This window comes from Cetorhinus maximus, chromosome 5, assembly GCF_964194155.1.
Source record: "Cetorhinus maximus chromosome 5, sCetMax3.hap1.1, whole genome shotgun sequence".
Taxonomy (NCBI): Eukaryota; Metazoa; Chordata; class Chondrichthyes; order Lamniformes; family Cetorhinidae; genus Cetorhinus; species Cetorhinus maximus.
Window position 1 is genome coordinate 92,954,380 of NC_135883.1, and position 21,365 is coordinate 92,975,744.

The window sequence follows — 21,365 nt, forward strand, 5'->3', positions numbered from 1 at the left end:
GTCAGACTGGGGCTCGCTTCTGGAGCTGTAATCACTACCTATAATACTGTTTTGGTGGCAATGCCACTTCAGCATTGATTCTCTAGCTGTTTGATGCGAACGGTTTATTGAATCGATTGCGATATGTTTGATGTTTTAGTTTGCTGACCCCGTGCTCGAATGATTCAGATTATGAGTGTTGCGAATTCATTTACTTAAAAACAAAATGATTTTTAAAAATATCATCCAGCCGTTTGTGGGGAGAGATGGGAGACAGTTCACACGGCCTAATGAAGAGCGGGGAACCCGTGTGTTCCGCATTTACAATAGTCCTCATATTAACTATATACAAAAAAAAAGTCACAAATTAGTCTGGATCTGTGCGAACAGAATATTCAGTGGGAAACCTGTGCGTTAAATCCTCCCAAACACCTTACTCCCCTGCCCCTCACACTACCTGTTCTGTAAATGAATTTATATATCCACATTAGTGAGTTAAGAAAAACAAATGTTTAACTTATTGTAACAATTAAGCCAATCCTGGACAGTGGCGAAATGTTTTGAGATTGTCAATAACTGGTTTATTAAAGTAAAGTTTGGAAGCCAAAACAATTCCGCAGTGTTTTGCAGTGGTCAGGTTTCACCAGAGCTGGTTTCTTCAGCTGACTTGTAAAATATATTCCTATGTGAATAGAACACGAGCTATCAAAATAACTCCTCTCTTGGATATTTGAAATCGGACTTGTACATTAACTAATCATCGACTGCCCACCGTCTCTGGACCTGAGGCTGACCCGAAGACCCTTTATCGGTCGGATCGATTTTAACTGTAAACTACACGGTCTTTCTCGTGTCAACTAATCAGGTGGGCCCGATCGTTTGGCTTTACGGGAGCACATCACGCAATCCGATCCAATCCAAGGTTGTCTGCTCCGTTTGAAATAGGGATCTCGATTGAAATGTAAAGCGGGATCTCGAAGCCCAGTGGCTTTACAGGAGGTCAGTTCTCGTGGCAACTGTGCTGTTTGGGTCCCGCTCTCTTTCCTTTTTAGGGTATGGGCACTGTGTCGTGGAATTGGCTCTGACTGACGGCCCCAATTAGCGCCCAATAATTTATTAGCTTCCACTTTCAGATTATGCGTTAACTTTACAAATATTCCAGCCATGGAAACATTAGCTAGCGAGTGCTCCCTCTCAAATATCAGGCACCTTGGAGCCTATTCGTGTCACAGGCTACTGCAGCCAACCCCGAGATATGATGTTGTCTCAACATCATATCCGGAGATAAATTCAAATAATGCCGCACTTGCACGGATTTGTTAGCACGCTGTCTGCACTAGGTACAGAACTATGATTCGCACAACTAACCATTCCTAATACCACGGTGGCTCTGTTATTATTGTCAAGTGGGCTATTACAAGACATATTTTTCATTCCATCTTTTCACATTTCCAGCTGATAGGTTCCCTCAGCGCGCAGCACAAACCATTGGTTTATTAACATATAGCCAGATTGATGTGTCCAATGTTGTAATGTTAATGTCTGGGTTGTATTCCAAGTTGTTGGATCGACACGCCGTGAAGTTAACATTAGATAACGGAAATGAACTGCTGGGGAAATTCATCGGAACAAAAAATACCTTATTCAGTTTTGGTGCGATTTCTTTTTGATTCTTCGGCTTGTTTTTTTACAGAAAGAAGAGCGCCCGCAGACACACACTGAAATACTTGGAAGGATGGAATAGATGAGTCGATGTCTTAACGAAATTTAAAAAAAAACTGAGGGAAAATTCCAATTTGCCCGCGATTTTGCGAATATGAAAAGGTAGTGGCTGAAAATCGCCGGCTGATCGCCGAAATTTAATTACGGAAATCCCACATTGAACCAGTCCGTAGTATCGATGTCTGGCGGGACTTTTACACACACGGATACACACACATATATATATATAATATATATGCTTATATATATTAGCTGCTTCTACTCGTTAACTCCGCAGCTATTGCTTCTTCCCAGCTCCCTCGAATAGAAAGTATTGAGAATTACTCACAGGCATTTAGCTAATATTCCAATGTGAGATAGGGGAAGGAAGCATTAAAGAATCTAGAGCTCTGCACTTTAAAATCCCTCCACCCACCTGGTTATTGACCATATTAAACAGGCGAAGTCATGGAGCTGGGCTAACAGCTTGAAAAGTCGGCGTGAGGCTTTTTCATATGACATCTATGCAAACATTTTTAAAAACCGTCAGTTTTACATGCCTAAGGGCTTTATACATTTGGACGGTGGGAATGGGGTTATAACGGCGAGACTGTGAAGCTAAAAGCCGAATGAATTCTCAACATGCATATGTACTTAGGGCTAGCAAAAAATATTCTAAACATCCTGGCAAATGAAGCACCAGTTGGAGAGGAATAGAATTGTCATAATGTGGAGACCTGAGGGGAAAGTAAGAATGTGTCACCATAATGAAAGGTTGTGTTAAAGTAACCGGATTACCAAGATAACCTCCTGGCTATCAGGAGCGACGCTGAGCACCTCGTGTCCCCGGTGTGCGGTCGCTGCTGATGCTGCCGGTCCTCGCTCACCGCTGCCCGGCCATACGGACCTGTTCTCATTTTCAATTTGTTGTTTCTCAAGCCGCTGTTATTACAGTTGAAACAAAACACCCATGAACGGTGGAAGTCTCCAGGTGTATATTTTGCAATGTACGAAATTTGATTGTGAATTCTGCCCAATTTACAACCCAAGTGGCAGTAAATGTCCAAAATCCAGCTCCCGGCTTCAGTTCACTTTCTCAAACGGCAAAAGTTTAATGAGTGAACAAACATAGAAATAAACTTAACAAATATTCACACTTAAAAACGAGAGTCGCCTTGTCAAACGTGTAAAATTTTATACAATCTATTTTTACAGAGGTATTTTTTAAACTACTTTTATTTCGCGAATGACCAGACTTAGATTCGGTGTTTTTTTTTAAACAGTTACAAAACAATCTCCAAAACAGCGAAAAACGGCAACAACAAAAAAAACACACACAGAATTCATCAACTGGAGTTCAACCTGAAATAGGTACCCCCCCTCCTCCCTCCATTCTCCGCTTGTGAGGACCATGTATTCCCATTGCTTAGTTCTCCCTCCTCGTACACCGGCTTTCAGAGGCCTCCACTTGTCAGCTCGCAGACCCTGGGAAGTGCTGCCCGGCCGTCAGTGCGGGCACCCTCACTGGGAGCCCAGCACTTTGTTCTGAAGCAGTTGCTCCCCCTTCGAGCCGCCGTAGATCATGTGTGGCTGCAGGGAAGGCCGTGCAAGACCTGCTACGTCCGATCTGAAGGAAACTGTCCATTTTAATGGCATCTCAACCGCCAAGCCAGTTTAGGAGAGAAACAATTGCGGTGTCTCTCAGGGCTAATGCACCAGTCTGCGGTGTGCTGCGTTCTTAAACATTTTCGCATTTGTCATGAACTTACCATCGCTTCCTTATTGTAGTCCTGTCATAATCAGCATTGAAACAAACACTCGGGAACACTTTAATCACGATGAGCACATTGGATCCACTGGAAGGCCCCGGGCCGCCCGTCCTGTTCATAAAATGCCCAGGCTGCCGATTTCTTTCAGCCTTGCGACGCCCAGTCGATTGAAGCAGAATGTGGTTCAGGGGCGTGTGTTTTTTTTTTAAAAGAATGATTACATTTCTGAGAATGCGTTAAAACTCAGCCACTTCAAAACCGCTTCTTCTCATATTGTCCCACAGAAGTTCAGGGTGTTGCCTTTCAAAGGACACAGTCACATTTTTTAGCTTCTATAGTCTGCCGACCAACTGTTTGAGAAGTTTGTAGTTTTAGAAATAATTGTTTTTTAAAAATTTTTGATTGAAGCGTTTTGCTGTGTAAAACACTCAGCTTAACAGGGGTCCACCACAAAGGGAGTAACGGCGAGCTGAAACCGAGATCAAAATCTGTTACACACTGTACATAGAGGAAGAGAAATGTTTCAGGTAGAAAATACAGGGAAGCCGAACGAGGTAGGTGCTGAGTGCTCTAAAACCAGTAAAGATCCTTGTTTTTTTCCTGGTGCGCCAGACCTGAGAATGTAAACAAAAAAGGCAAAAAAAAAGTGGAAAGGATATGTAAGCAGAACAGGGACAGAGTTCTAGAACTAGAGCTACTCTCTGAAATAAGGCATCGAAATAGTAAGATAGAGAGAAATTTCACCTAACACGTACACATCAAAGAGACGCACCAATCCCAGAGGATAAAAACTCAGATTATAGATCATGGAAAGAACTCGTTTCTCATTCAACTGCTGCAGACAGATTTGCTATGCTACAAATCTAATAGAGCTGTGTTAGTGGGAAAATATACAACAACAGTGGCAGATTTATTTAACGTAATGAAACGTCCCAAGGCGAGTTGCTGATAGCCGTTTCCGACTCTTATCTGTTGTAAGTTAAGCATTCCAACCTCGTGAAATGACCCAAGTTGTTTCGAATTTAGATTGACTGCAATAAAACACGCATGTGAAAAAGCTTGACTGAAAACAATAGACACAAATCCCAGTGTTATCAAAGCACATTCCTACGGGAATTGACACAGATATTAAGATAGTTTAGATATCTAGCTCCGCTGAAAATGTTAGAAACGTGTCTAAGAATTTCGTGCATCTTTTCCTCAGACAGCACAGTGTGCTCGATACATACACTGTACTTAGTGCTTGTTGTAAACTCGGCTCTTTTAATAAATCTGCTGAAGAACATTATATTGTCCGCACAGTCACCTACATTCTTCGAGTAAATTGCCTTAAAACATCTATAGGAGGGTGAACTATATTGTACTGTGACAGACACAAACAACTGCTGAACGCTCAACAAAATTGCCACCTTTCTCTAATTTAGTAAATTTCAAAACGTAACATTTATTCAACCATTAGTGGGAGGTGATATTGATAAATCTGATGTGCCGAACACTGAAATTCCTGGCATTTTCTCGAAGAGGGAAATCTCTGCAGTCGGGACAGACGATTTAAGAATCTCTGCAATTCGTGTTATTGAGTAATTCCGATTGCAAATTTAAAATTCTTTGGGCGACTTCGACAAATTATTGTTTCGGCAACTGAAGCAACGTCATGTAGGTATGTGCAGCTCTGTTCACTGAATCTGAACAGTTCAGGCTGCACGGCAAACGAGAGATTAAATAAACACCCAGTAGCATTGTATCTCTATATACTCCACTCGCCTCTCTATTTCTCTCTTACTTTCTTACTTCGGTATTTTCTAAACAATCTGCTCTTAAATGTGTCGATTGCTAGAAACAGGTAACATGATTTCCGCGGCGTCTATTTTTTCTACTTATCGAAACACTTCCTCCTCTGTCAATTATAGTCTGTCAATCACAGAAGGCTGAGACAGCCGTTAATTATGCACATAAATGTATCAGAAGAGTTTATGCATTTATCAAATCGTATTATTTATGCGCCTGCAATTTATGAGCAGCCAATATCGTTTATTCCACAGTATTTGCAGCTGTATATCTGCACCTATGGTTTAATTTTATAGAGTGGAATCATATTGGGCAATATATATAGCTGTAACAGAACTATTCCATTGGCCATAGATAAGAAGCAATATTGGGACCTATTATCAAATTGCAAGTACTGGGAAATGTGAAGAAGTTACATATGTCAGATGCAGGTAATGTTGGGAACGAATAGTGCTGTGTTAATTCTCCTCCTCCTTCAGGTACCATGCTCTAAGAGGGTGTTGGTGACCATGGACTTCCATTGGATTGATCCATGATTATGCCTGGCAAAATACTGCAGCAGTTTGCCATTGCCTTCTGCAGTATGGCCAACCCAGAAACACTCCTGGTCTTTTCACGTGTCATCAGACATATGGGAAGGATTTGCAGGTTGATAATCAACCTGTTTGCCACATTATGCAAGCACCTTCCATGGCCATCAAGTCCTAAAGGGGCTCTTGAAACCGGAGCTTCTCCAAAGGTAGGGACACTACCACTGCGCCACAAAATCTCTTGCTGTGTGTTAGTACACTCTGGCTGGAATTTTACATCCCTGTCCCCCATAAAATGCAGCAAGCCATTCTAAACTCCATTGACTTCAGCAGGATGCCAAATGCCACTGGTGTAAAATTCCGCCCTACATTTTCACTTCTGAGGCTTGGGTTTGAATCCAATCTTGATTAATAGGACAAATGTCTCCTTCCTATGCCAACTGTAGAGTTCTACATAAAATAACTTCAATAAGCGGCCGTGACATAATTCCTAAATAACTCAGTGGCACATGCTGTTCATACATTGGCACAGTATTTAAAACAGAGGCCTTAGAATGATTGGTGTGCAGCAGGAGGCACTCTTGTGAGATTGGGATTAAGGGACACTATTGGGCCAAAGAAGCTGGAACATCTAACCTGTGCTTTAGTTGACTTTGGAATATTCAAGGCTGACGTTCAGGAACAACATACATTTAAAATATTTGAATGCTAGCTTTGAAAATTAATTCATATAAAATCATTAAATCTAGGCTTGAGTTTAATTCAGTGAAATATGGTAAATTGATATGAAACATTAAATATAAAGTTACTGTTCAACAGTATCTGACTAACAATGCACTTATAATACCCAGATGTGAAGTCATTTTGAGTGTGCACCATTATGAAAATGGCAGTATTAGGTAGGAGTTGGCTTGAACCCATGAGCACATTAAAGCCTCAGCTATGAGACTAGCTTCAGCAATTGCTGGGTTGAATATGGACCTTGCCCCGCGTTAGCCACATCAAAAGTGCCCTTTGCTTCTCTTGACATCTTTATAAACTCACTTTAAATGTTTTGAATGTTAGCAAAAAGTGGATATTCCTGATTATTCTGATATCCCTGTTCCTTTTCAAAATTTAAAAATTAGCCATTGGTTGAGCAGAACACCCCACGTGCTTCCAAACACATATGCACACAGCTCCTTGCCATTAGATTTAATGTGAGGTGCATCTGGAAGTATAAGGTCAAACCACAGGGTATATGCTCATCTTTAGTGTTCTCAGCACAGAGCTTGTATGCTAGTTCTGCATATAAGAAATTTGGAAGTGTGCCCTATTCATGGGCCCAAATTCCTGATGTGTACTTCTGGTACACAAAGCTAAAGTTGGTTTTACACTATGCCTCTAGTGATACAAATTGTGAAGGCAGTCTTAATGACTGCAGTACAATGGCACAATGAAATACACAATTATTGTAAATATCTGGCAATAGTGCAAAATGTTTGCCCCCGTGTATCAATGATGGTCCAGTGTACAGATCAGCTTTTTCTTCAATCAGGCTAATTCAGTAAAATTCTATATATGGTCTGTCATTTAAGAAAGTAAAAATTTGTTCAGGACAAAGATAATGCAAGTTTATTGGAATGTCAGTGAAAGCACAGCACTTTAATTACCTGGATCACTTTATACACTACACGATTTTGTTAAATCAAAGCTTCATTTTTTGATTTATACACAACCTTGCTTTCCTCGCTCATAGCACACTAATTGATACTTTTCAGACTGAACAATATGATATTGATCAGCACAATTTTGAAGGATGGACTATTCAGCTCTCGAGGTTTCATCACACTTTCCTTTACTAATGAACATTCTTCTGCAAATCAACACTTTAATTCACAGGTTTTCAATAACACACTTTAGCAACTAACACTAGCAAGGACAGCATTCATTTCTTTTCATTGTGACATGTATTGCTGTTTGTAAAGAGGCTTCATATAGCAATAGCTAATACTAAACATCATTGTTTCTGACACTATCGTGACATCACCATCTTCATATAAATCTAATAGGAAAAGCAAAGGGTGCCCACATTTTCATAAAAGTTTGCTACTCATGTCTCCACTAGTACAAAACCTTGCAATTCTTTGTTAAATTTATTTGAATAAAGGCTAAGGTTTCCATTTCAGATTATTTCGCTTCACCAATAAATGATATCTCTATGCTAGTGATTTTGTTGCTACACTCAATTAGTTTCTACCACAGACCTAAGCTTGAACATAGTTGTATTACTTATTTTTCCAGATCTAGATTCATTTATTTCTAAAGAAGCCCATTTTAATAACAGCATAATTGGCTTACTTCTCTTGAATGTAGTTTTTCAATTTTTAAATCTTATTCTTCCATTGCTTGAAATAATATACTGACTAGTGTTTCTTTATCTCCAAAATCTAGTCAAATGCCAAACTCTAAAGCTATTAAACTATTTTTATTTTAACAGCCCTATTACTGTAGCAAGGTTTCAACCTGTACTTACTCTTTCAGATAGTTAGATCTATGTTGTATTTCCATCATCTTCCACTTTCATTTCAGAATCCTAATGATCACAATTATTTCCCTCTTGTTAACATTACAGAAATATTCCCTGGTTATAGTGTAAACTCTATGCAAGTCAGTATTGGAAAATTTCAAACCATACTGAGACTAAACTCTGATGGGAAGAAATGACAAAGTTTAATTGTTTCCCTACACAAACTTTTAAGACTATAATACAGACTTGGAATGTTTCAACGATTTGTTTTTTTCACAAATTCCTAATGTTGGAGTTCACATGAATGGATTTAAATGCATCCAATATCATATAGCATTATTGTCACCTTTAACTGATATCTACATCAAGGAGTTAAACAACGAAAACAGAATAAAAGAAAATGGCATATATATTAAATGACAATAGATGCCTGGTATGTGAACATAAAATAATAATTCTATTTTGGGGTTCAGTTGATGAACCTTCAAATCAATGTAATCATCTAAATGATTTGATGGGATTGCTACAATGTAACTCACATACAAATATTAATGTTGTAAAACCATGTATTGTTTTTCATTGAAATCCTTTTCCTGTCAACTAATCCCACAATTCACAATCTAGTACTATGGAACATACCTTGCTCTTACACAGATTCCATAGCAAATGTTGACAATCATAATAATGAATGCTCTGGCAGCCATTCTACAGTAGGAAGCTCAGAAAATTAATTGGTTAAGTAAGACATCAATGCTCTTGTTCCTTCTAGGCTGAAAATTAACTGTCCTAACTGACTTTCTTCCTCAGTACAGCCTCATTCATTTATTCTTAACTTATTCTTTCATTGGTCATAAAACCTCAAAACTGTACAACTCTTTACCTTTTGCGCTTTTCTGCTTGTAAGTTTCAAGCATTTAAAACACAATCTTAGTGTCACCAAACCTATCATAATTTCTGATTCATCTCTTTAGTTTCTCAGTAAAACTAAAACTGTTCAGTGCTTTGGGTCTCCTCTAGATGGTAGTGGACTATCTGGGGGCTCAGAGCAATGTAAGCCACTTTGAGTTTTCCTCTTTATGAACTGAGTAACACTTCTAAAAGAAATTACAAAACAAGCTCCCTATATGTTTTATAGCCTGGGCCAAGGGGCTGGTCAAGAGCACTTGTGGCCTATAGGAGGAGTCTGCAATCATACGGGAGATATAAATACAGGCCTGGAAATTGTTTTGTTCAGACTTTCTCCTCCCCTCTCTTTAAAACTGCTGATTCATGCTGGAGTGTAGTTTCATGGGTGCCAACCACCCTTTCATTCCCTATCATACATTTGCCATGTGTGAACTTGGACAATAAATTTAGGTGAGCTACTTTATTGTAAGACGCACACTACATTTGAGTCTAATCCTAGTTTCATCTCACAAATAGAGTTCTGTGATTTTCAGCAGGGATCACTCGATTGCTCTCTACCCCAGGGTTCTGAGCCTTGTCTAGGCACCCCTACAGGCAGCATGGCTGAAATCAACTTTGAAATTTGTGGTGAGTAACTCACCTCCTGACTCTCCAAAGTCTGTCCATCATCTACAAGACGCAAGTCAGGAGTGTGATGGAATAGTCTCCACTTGCCTGGATAAGTGTGGCTCCAACAACACTCAAGAAGCTTGACACCATCCAGGACAAAGCAGCATATTTAATTGGCACCCCATACATCACCTTAAACACTCACTCCCTCCACCACCAACAAACAGTAGCAGCAGTGTGTACCATCTACAAGATGCAATGCAGCAATTCACCAAGGCTCCTTCAACAGCACCTTCCAAACCTGCAACCTCTACCACCTACAAGGACAACAGCAGAAGATGCATGAGAATACACCACCTGCAAGCACCATCCTGACTTGGAACTATATCACCGTTCCTTCGCCATCACTGGATCAAAATCCTGGAACTCCCTTCTTAACAGCACTGTGGGGGTGCCTATACAAGATGGACTGCAGCAATTCAAGAAGGCAGCTCAGTGCCAGCCCCTCAAGGGCAAATAGGAATGGGCAACAAATGCTGGCCTTGTCAACAATGCCCACATCTCATGAAAGAATATTTAAAAAGTTCCAAATCTGGAACTTTTCTGATCTGCATGGCTTGGTTCTGCACTGGATGGTGTAACTACCAATAGAATCATTGCAGAATTTCTAATCTTTACTGGAGTACCTATTTTGTTCTGTCTGTAACAGAGTACACTTCATATGTATTCCTCTTGCCTGATAATATGAATTTATTTTACATTTACAAAAGACAAACAATTTCAGCTTTTGAAGCCTTTTCTGTTTCTTGGTCTCTGCATGCACTGTCTTTGGAAGTATTTACCTGCATCCACATTGAGGTTGAGGGTTTGGCTCATGTCACTGGTGGGCCCCGTGAAGGCCCCTGTGGTCCATGCGGAGGCAGTGTCACCCTTGGCAAGATCACACTGGGGTGTAGGGACAGCAGGAAGCCGATGTGGCCTCACTGAAGGCACTAACAGTGAACTGTAGCGTGGGTCAAAAGGTGTACCCATCCCGTATACATCATGCATGCTAGGCCGTGTGTAGACAGAGCTCTGTGTATTGATGGCACTGCCCAATGAGTAGTGATGGTGGTGCCAGGGCTCAGGAGCTCCTTGGTGTAGATGGGTGTGCAAAGTGGCACTTGAATATGGGTCAGCTCCAAAGGGCAGCTCAGTGGGAGCTCCAGCCAGGGCATTGCCTAGACTGCTACTTAGGCTTGCTGACATGGAGGGCTGATAAGCGCTGTTCCAGAAAGAAGGAGGAAAACTCCGTTGGTTCATGGGGAAGGCTCCATCTGGAAAGAAAGAGACCATAGAATTATCAGTAATGATCAACAGTGACCACATTCAACTAGTATAGAAACTTCAATTAAAATCAATTACTTCTCATTAAAAAAACAAATTATATATATCCCCGCAACAAAACAATTAGAATAAGATATTCCACACCACGTTGTGAAAGTTATTTATCGTAATACAATCAAATTCTTTTTTCCCATTGACGTGGTTTAACGGCCTCATTCATCACACGATTTATCCCTTAAATAGAAATACAAACTCTTTAGGCAACTGAATGTCAATTTATCAAAGAATAGCACATTTTTCACTCTGCAAAATACCCTCCAAAATTGTTTATGGAATGTTTTGCGTTTGAACTGATCCTATGTTGCTTAAGACAGTTACAGCGAACTTCGTTACAAAGACTGGTTCTGGTGAAAACGAAATTTTATTTGACTTTCAGATAATGAAGATCAAATTCATTTTAGAAATACTGTGTATTTAAGCGTTACTTAATAATGGAACATCCGCAACATCCGACAATTTACATGTACGTAAATGAGCGAAAAGTTGAATGTTGATAATTTGCAAAGAAAAAAAAAGCAGTGCAATTTCCACTCAATCTAACAGGGAACAAACTAATTCGGCGAAACTCGTGGAAGGAAATCAATCATGGATCTGCCGCACGTGATTTACAACGAAGATAAGCTACCGGCATCTGCTGGCCAAGCCGCCGTAACTCGCATTATTGCTGTATAATAAAATTGCCACGAGGACACCAGCGATCATCCAATATTTAATGAAAAGTGAAAAGTATTACTGACAAGGTAAAATGCTCTGTTGAGGTTGCATACTGTTATCTGTTAACATTTCTAGCCACTGATTACTCATTGCGCACTATTAACTTTTCTTGGAGTGGAAATCAACATTAAGTATCATCTCCGGCTAGAACGGGACATTGTGTCTAAAATGTCTCGCGGAAGTCCCTCAATTTGACACCGATTTCAGTAATGTTACAGAATACAATAGGATCATTGGTCCAGTGAATGAAACTTATGCTTTCGAAGATTGTTGTTTCTTACACCAAGTGGCTGTCTGTACCGATAGCCGAATATCGGTAGTTAGTTCCTGCTTTCACTGAACCCACCTCTCCAAGAACTCGTGCTGCCTCTGTAAGATTTGGAGCTACTGCTGGCTGGAGTGTAACTGCTGGGCTGACTCAGTGCCCTTGTAAAATGTTCATCAACAACACTGCTAATGTCACCCTGGAAGTAAGTGAAGAGCACGCATCGGGAGCTGAGATATTCCGCTTCAGCTGGGCGCTCTTTCTCACTGCGCGATTCTTCCTCTTTGATCGTAGAGCCGTGCACAGAAAATGATCCACTGATGTTTGTACTGTCCGCCGCTTCTTGCATTTTCGAGTAAAAAGCTAGTTTCTACAAAAGAAGAGGGAAATCCGCATTCACAAAACTGTGAGGAGCAAATAGTCCAACGAATCAGCAGTGACTGACTCTAAAGCTCCGGTCTGTATCGGGTTTCGAGCCTATAGTTTGGAATTTATAATAAATGCTAATTGCTCCTTAATGAATTGTGATTACTTACAGTCCTGAGATTTGGTTCAATTCTATACAACAGATAACCCCGCTTAAAAGCGCGAGCAACAAGGCATGTCTGGTTGGGTCACATTAATTCTTGTGATGGCTCTATTTTTAATTAATAAAACCGTGTACAGGGCTAGAGAGTTCCCAGGAGAGTTGGTAGTCTGTTAAAATGAGTGCCTCGAGACTACATCACTGTTTCAAATATGGAATAACGGGAGTTAAACACAGGCAGTTTCCAGAGTTGGATATTCATTGTCAGAGGTTAGAATGGGGAACGTCTGACTCGCTGTTGAGGAACCTCGGACCCAACACTGCTGCATTTGTTGGTGCAACTTTATTAGGTTCTGGGAAACGGGTGAACTATTGGCTCAGCATTTAGAATTTAACAATGTATTTCCAGAAAAGGCATTGGGCTAACTAGTGTGCTCGAAACGCTTTTAAGAAATGCATTTTAGTGCTTCACCTAAGTCAACCGTTAATTTAAATTAAATGAATTGTTGGAATAATATGCGAATAATATCTGTATCTGCATCAAATGATTGATTATTGCACTGCCAACTTTCTAGACGTACCTGATGGTGGTAAGGACTGTAGGCTGTTGTAAAGTAAGGCTGGGGACCATACACTTGGTACATAACATCCAGACAGCTCATGGCGAAGGCTGGATTTACCAACAGGGTTCAGGCGAGGTATAAAACAGGCGATGCTTCATGGGTGATGGTGTCCAATGTAGGCGAGCATCGCTGCTTTGGGTTAAAAGCGAAATTCCGCCGTGTTGCCACAACGTCCTCCTTTCTCCCTCACTCACTCCAGTCGGACTCAATGCAAAAAACAACACCAAACATTTAAAGCGGACGCGCAGAGTGGCGACGTCACCGCGCGGTCTCTCCAAGGCGGCCCCCAGTGGGTTTACCAGCGCTCCCAGCGAGAAGGTGGGTTTTAGCTGTTTAAGCAGAGCAAGTGTGAATAAACAGCCAAGTGGTATCATGTCTCCTTCACACCTCGTAGTAAGTCGCTATTCTGTTTACATCAGTTAGTCTTTGTAAACAACCGGTTGCGTAAGAAAAAGTTTTTTTTACATTTCCATTCGGTTTCATCATTTTAATATTGATTCAAATTAAGCTCTTGTAACGATCGTAATAATATACTTCCTTAAGTATATGAAATTATCTCATCAGCAATTTCAGTCAAAATAACTCCATGCAACATCCCATGCAAATCACCTGTCTTGTTGCCTCCTGTGGTTACTATTGGGTCCTGCTATTTGCTGTAATATTCCATTCTGCTGACCATCGTTTTCCCCCAAAGCGTAATACGTGTGTGTATAGAATGAATGTACATATATGTAGTGCACATTAACAAGGGTCGTGCCCTCATGACAGTGGGGCAGTGCAGCAGAACCCGATGAATCTTCACATGCCCTCCCGAGAATACTGTGGGGCCCTTCCTAAACTGTCCAGGCATTGAGAGCATTGCTTAAGCACACTAGTATTCTGTGCTATTACATTTCATGCAGCAGCATAGCATTCATTATATTCATGCTGACCAGGTGTGTGTGGGCTGCACACCACAGTCATAAGCCATGTGGTTAGCGGATACCTCATAGCCCCGCTCTGGTTTGCTCTGCAGATGCAGATGGTACAACAAAGGGTCACAGAATGAAGGCATCATGCCAGGCCACTGGGTAAGGCCACTCTGAGTGTGGTCTGAGTGGAACCCCTTCTGGTTGCAGTACATCCCAGAAATGGCATGCAGTGCCCGGCACCATCGGAAAACCCGCATTCCTGGTGAAGCCATGTGCTCACTCTGCTTGCTGCTCTCTGGCAAGAGAGAATCATGGGATGTGGGCATCATTAGCCATCCCTAATTGCCCTTGTTCAGAGGGCATTTTTAAAAAAAAAATCAACCACTTTGCTGTGAGCCTGGAGTCACATGTAGGCCAGCAGATTTCCTTCCCTAAAGGACATTAGTGAACCAGATGGGTTTTTAGGACAATTGTCATCATTAGACTTTTAATTTCAGATTTTTATTGAATTCACATCCACCATCTGCTGTGGTGGGATTCAAACTCAGGTCCCAAGAGCATTACCATGGGTCTCTGGATTACTAGCCCAGTGACAATGCCACTATGCTATCATCCACCCTGCATTCAGTTCTCTTTGAATACAGAGTCACAATGACCTCCCATATGTAACAGTGGATAGTAAGCTGAGAGACATTGCAAATAATGCCTGCTCCAGCCTGGAAGGAGCCCTGCACATAAATCTTCATGGCCACAGTCATCTCCATGGGCACTGGAACTGCTGTTCTCACCTTGATCTGAAGCTGTAATTGTGGCTGAGGCAGGTGGCGGATTTTAGTGAGGACCTCTTAGTGAAATGGAGACATCTGACATATTGTTCCTTACTGAGATTCAGATAGAAGATTTTCCTCTTGAATTCTTTGGGGAAATATGGCTTCCTGCTGAGACCCCGTCACCCTTCTCCTCCTCCTGCTTGTAGCAGGTTGTCCTGCTCTGGGTTGCCTCTGTGCATTCTTCCTGTTATTTTCTAGCCCAAGGGAGGTGTACAGTACTACACCTATGTCTGTGAGTAATTGTTTTTTGAAATTCCTTGAAGTCAGAATGAAGTCTTCAGTGTGAGCCAGATCAATTCCAGTAGCCTTCTGAAACTGGAACCAAACAGGGAAGGCACTAAACATTTCTACAGGCCCAGCAAGAGCCAATAGAAATCGATCAGGAACTAACCTGAAAGTGGTTGATGATCCCTTTAAATAGTGCTGTTAGGGGGTAGGAGGAGGTCCTTCCTGTTGCTGAAGAGTGTTCAGCTGCACTGGGTTAAAAGAAGGCATTAGCTGGAGTGTTGGTTTCTAAAATGGCACCTCGAGCATCAAATCAGCATTACATTCTGAGTGACATCACAATCTGCCTATTCTGCATACTTCCGGTGGATGTTCTCTGCACATGTTAACCCCTTCAGAAAAATGGCCTGATCAGCGCCAGGAGTGAGTGTGCAAGTCGCAGACGCCATTTTGATGACAAAACAGCACATGAAGTACCGAAAGAGAGGTGTTACAGAGCTGAATTTCACGCTGATATAACCTTACAGAACGAGCTGTTTAATCAGTCCCACTCCCTTCTATTTCCCTGAAGCCCAACTTCATTTTCCTTATCAATTGTATATCTAATTACTTTTCAAAAATTATCTCTGAATCTGTAGTAGCATTTTTTGCTGCAATCAATTAAAATAGGAGGAGCAATTTAATGGAGAAAATGTTGACTGTTAAGTGTCACTGAGAATGGTTATATGGCAGGTGTTAATTTGAGATTGGTAGAGTAGAAAATGATGCACAGCCAGTGGGCCCAGATTTTTGTTGCTTGCAGAACAGCAGCTGAATGCAAATTAAATTTAATGTTAACAAAAAGCCTTTTGACTCTTTGTTAACATTAGAAAATAGTTATAATTCATCAAAAAATCTCACTTGAGAACTTTTAAAATTTTGCTTGGCACAGGATTCAGTTACAACTGCAGCCAGCTTCAAACCAAAGTGGAATGAGAGTCCTGTAAATGATTTCCCACTATTTGTCTAAATTCACTTTACACTGAAGTTATATTGCATATTTTGTGTTAATTGGTTTGGGTTTAATTTGAAGTGTATTGTATATATAATCTAACAAAATGACAAGCAAAGAATTTGGTTCAAAAAAAATAGCCTGCTTTATGCCCTCTACAACTTTCCTTCCCTCTCCAAAGTTTTTGAAAATGTTTCCTCTCAAATCTGCACCCATCTTTCCTGCAAATCCCAGTTTAATCACCTCCAATCAGTTTTCTCCTGCCATAGTCACAAAACAACCCTAACCAAAGTTACAAGGCAGAATATCCTCCCTCAACCTCTAGATCTGCCTGCAGCCCCCTTACCATGGTTGAGCATACTGTACTTATCCAACGCCTCTCCTCAATTGTCCAGTTGAGTGAGATTACCCTTGCCTGGTTGCACTCTTAACTCTTTAGTCATAGTCAATCCTCTGCAATAGCTTTCTTTTTTGCCTCCACAGCTTTATGTTTGGAGTCCCCAAACGATATTTTGTTGGCCCCCTTCTATTTCTTATCTACATTCTGCCTCTTGGTGACATTATCTGAAGACATGATATCACATTCCGCACGTGTGTTGATGACATCCAGCTCCACCAATCTACCATTTCTCCCAATCCCTCCATTTCTCTGTGCTGCCAGCCTGCTCATTTGGATAAGCTGCAATTTTCTCCAGTTCAACATTGAGAAGACTGATGACATTTTCTTTGGCACCTACCACAAAATCATTCCATAGCCACTTATTTCAATGCCCCCCACTCTCCTCTACCCCCGCCACCCCCCTTCCCCCCGGCACTGTGGCAACTATTTCAGGCTTAACGAGACTGTTCAAAAGCTCAGCATCCTTTTAAACACAGAGCTGAACTTCCAACCTCATATTCTGTCCATCACAAAAACTGACTACTTCTACATCTGTAACATTGTCCTGTTTCATCCCTGCTTCAGCCTACCCACTGGTGAATCCTCCATCCGTACTTTTGTTAGTTCCAGCCTTGACTATTCCAATGTTCTCCTGGCTGGTCTCCTACCTTTGACACTCATAAACTTGAACTCATCCAAAATGCTGCTGTCCGTATCCTAACTTGCACCAAGCCCTGTTCTCTCAACACCCTATGCTTGCTGACCTATTTTGGCTCCTGGTCTAGCAAATCCTCAATTTTACAATTCTTATCCTCATGTTCAAATCCCTTCATGGTATCACCCCTCCCTGTCTCTGTTAGCTCCTCCAGCCCACAATCTTCTGAAAACTGCATTTCTTCAACTCTGGCATCCTCCACACCCTTTGCCTCATCATTGGTGATTATGCCTTAAGTTGTCCAAGCCTTAAGCACTACAATTTCTTTCATAAGCCTCTCCACCTTTCCTTTATGATGCTCATCTTTGATCAAGCTTTTGGTCACCTATTCGAATATCTGCTTATGTGACTTGGTGTTAAGTTTTGTCAGATAACACTTTGGTCCATATTAAGGTGCTACACACAGCAAGTTGTTGTTGCACACACTCTGCTGTCTACCTGCCTTTTGCATCTGTCACATTCCTGGGCCAAGGGAGCTGTGAATTTTCAATGCATGAGTTATCCACTACCATTCTGCCGTTACCATTTACATATCGACTGGACATATCTTTTGCTTCTCCATGATCTCTCAGTAGTCCCTTCCATATGCCTTGCACAATCATCACCATGCCATTTATACATCTCCTGCACTCCAGCTAATCACAGACCTTTCCTTTCTTCCTGCCCACGTTTTCCTAGCTCTGCTGTTCCTTATGAGCTGTTCAGCTCATAGAATCATAGAATGATACAGCAGAGAAAGAGGTCATTCTGCACATCATGCCTATGCTGGCTGTTAAACCCAGTCCCCTGTTGTTTCCCCATGGCTCAGCATTATTCTTCTTTAAGTAACTATCCAATTTTCATTTGAATGCCACAATTGAACCATCCAACAGGCAGTGCTATCCAGATCACAACAACTCCATGTGTAAAAGACTGGTAATACTTCCCCAGGCCACTTTGTTCCATGATTTGTGTAGAACCTCCCCAGGCCTCTCTGTTCCTGCACCCTTTTAAAAATTGTACCATTTAGGTCATATTACCACTTCTCATTTCTCAATTCTCAAATGTATCACTTCACATTTCCCTGCATGAAATTTCACCTGGCATATGTCTGCCCATTTACCAGTCGATGTTCTTGAAGTCTGTTACTTTCCTTATTAGTGTTTACTACATTCTAGAGTTTCATATCATCTGCAAACTTTGAAATTGTGCTCTGTATACCTATGTTCAGGTCATTAATATATATCAAATAGAATAGTGGTCCAAATCCCAAACCCTGGGGAACACCACAATATACCTTACTTCAGTCTGAAAAAACAACCATTCAACTATTCTCTGCGTTCTGTCCTTGAGCCTATTTTGTATTCATGCTGTCTTTAATCCCATGAGCTTTAATTTTGCTAGCAATTCTAGCATGTGGTACTTAGTCAAATGCGTTTAGAAAGTCCATAAGCACACTTTGTAGCAAGAAATATAAAGTTCTCAATCCTCCCCTTCTTTGAGCCAGGTCTGTGTTAGTACCACAATATCATTGTCCTGTTTGGTGACCTGTGCTTTCAGTTTACCAATCTTATTTGCCATGTATATATGCATTTTCGTATATGTACTCCAAGCTTGCCTTAGATTGCCTTGCATTTGTCATCTGTCTGGTACCTCCAATTCATTATTCTCGTGCCATTTGCTCCCCCCAGTCCTCTGTGCACCTTGTTTCTCTTCTCAAATATTTTATCCTGCTGCCCACCCACAGCCAAATTAGTTAGTTAGCACCTTCACATTAGTAGGTGCAACCCAACCACCTGGAACAGGCCCCTCCTGCCCCAAAACTGGTCCTAATGTCCCAGGAATCTGAAAAATTTACTCCTACATCATTTTGCCAGTGATGCAATAACCTGTTTTATCTTAACATTCTGAAAATCACTAGTTTGCGGCACACGGAGTAACCTGGGGATTACTACCTTTGAGGCCCTGTTTTTCCAGTTCACCTCTAGCTCCTGAAACTATGTTTACAGATCTCAACTCTTTCCCTCCCATATCACTGGTTTTCACATGGCCCATAACATCTGACTGTTCCCCTTCCCACCTGAAAAATTTCTACCCTCTCAGTGATAGGATTTTGCAATGCTTTGGAAGATAATGACAACGACCTGAAACATTAGCCATATCATTGTTTCTCTATAGCTGCTACCTGACCAGCTCAATGTTTCTGGCCTTTTTTTTGTTTGTATTTCAGATTTCCAGAATTTGCAATACAATATTTCCTTTCATTAAGTAAAAAATGAAGAGGAATAATTAATATTCAAATGAATATTGGAAAATAATGCAGATCCTGAGTGCACAGAAATCACACAAACATGGAATGCATTAAAAAGACTTCGTAAAAAGCAGCTGAAATTGGGCCGAAATAAATCGTAACACATGAACAATAGTGCAATCGTGGAAGAAGTGAAAAGGAAGCAAGTTGCAGTTGGGCTTGAAATTGACTTCAAGCTCGAAATTGTATCTATTTTGAATAGCTGCTTCCCCCAAGTATTCAAAAAGGGAAACATGAGATACATGGCCTCTCCAAAAATTAGATGGAATTCCTAGACAGGCTAATCATACACAATGTAAATAAAACCCCGGGGCTAGATGATACTTATCCCAGAGTGCTGAAGGAGACCCGGGAAGAAATTTCTGAAACACTGACAATTATACATAGTAGGAAAGTGCCAGAAAATTAGAAACAGGCTATTATAGTCCTCATATTCAGAAAGGGTGAAAATAGCACAAATAACTTTCAAATCCATTCTTCAATTCCACTGATTATTAGGAGAAACTTCAGAATGTTCTTTTACAGTAATAACTTTCTTCCTAACAGCACTGTGTGTGTACCTACACCACATAGACTGCAGCAGCTCAAGAAGGTGACTCACCACCACCTTCTTCCGGGCAATTGAAAGAATAAAAAAAACGCATAGTTAATAATGGTCAGCATGGATTCAGATAGAGAATTACGCTGCTTGATTAATCTCTTTGACTTCTTTGAGGAAGTGACAACATGACTGGGCAGTGATATGCCCTATTACATGGTGATCCATAACTTATAAATTTGATGAAGTTCCACATGAAAGGCTATTAATTAAACTGAGAATTGTGGGGATATAGGAATAGAAAAGTAACTGATTGAAATGTAGGAAACAATTAACATTTATTGAAAGAGTGAAGTCAGTGTGGGAGAGGGCTTTTCTGATGAGCAACTCATCACCTGACTCCCTTAAGCCATTTCACCATCCACAAGGCACAAGTCAGGAGTGTGATGAAATACTCTCCATCTACCTGGAAGAATGCAGCTGCAAATGTTCTCGATGTTGTGTAGAGGAGAGCCACAAGGCTGACTCCCAGTTTCAGGGATCAAAGCCATGCTGAAAGACTAGAAACTTAGACTTTTCATCCTAGAAAGGAGATGACTGAGAAGTGATCTTACAGAACTAGATGAAGCTGTTAATGGTTTAAAATCTCTTTAAATTAAACTGCAAAAATAGAACAAGGAGATACATACAGGTTTAAAGTAGAAAGGGGGATTGTTTGGATGTCAGGAAATGTTTCTTTGCAGAGAGTGATTAACACGTGGAATAAACTTTCAGATAAAATGGCGGAGGCAAAAGTCCTGGAATAAATTAAGAAACAGTTAGATGCTACTGTGGATGTTTCTGTGATCTCTCTGGATGGATGCAATAAGATAAACTGAATGGCCTCTCTGATCCATAAATATCATATTACCCTTATGACATATTACCCTTATGAATGCCAAGGCAGCTTTGATTATGGGTTAGAATGAAAGTAACATTAGTAAGAGTAAAACCTATAAAATACATTAGAAATTATATAGAATTATATTCACAAGTGTTATTTTCTTATGTTAACTTATTGCTTTTGAGAAGATTAGAATCCATATTGAATCCAGGTAAAGCTCATTGGTGATGTGAGTCATATGATCCTGTGAACACTCCACACAAAGAAAGGGGCTTAAGGAGGGCTGAAAAGGCCACAG

At 40.8% G+C, this 21,365-nt stretch overlaps 1 protein-coding gene across 2 annotated transcripts; it reads right to left on the reverse strand.

Moving 5' to 3' along the window:
• Positions 1-3,073: 3,073 nt before the first annotated feature.
• vgll2a (vestigial-like family member 2a) lies at positions 3,074-13,477 on the reverse strand. 2 transcript variants are annotated; one of them, XM_078541299.1, is made up of 4 exons: positions 13,264-13,477; positions 12,238-12,526; positions 10,634-11,107; positions 3,074-4,063 (listed from the first exon to the last, which is right to left on the reverse strand). In XM_078541299.1, exons 1-4 carry the CDS (start codon positions 13,342-13,344, stop codon positions 4,020-4,022), a joined length of 888 nt encoding a protein of 295 aa, XP_078397425.1. In that variant the 5' UTR covers positions 13,345-13,477; the 3' UTR covers positions 3,074-4,019. The 2 variants fall into 2 exon arrangements, with proteins under 2 accessions (XP_078397425.1, XP_078397427.1); XM_078541301.1 differs by having other exon boundaries at positions 3,878-3,918.
• Positions 13,478-21,365: the final 7,888 nt, after the last annotated feature.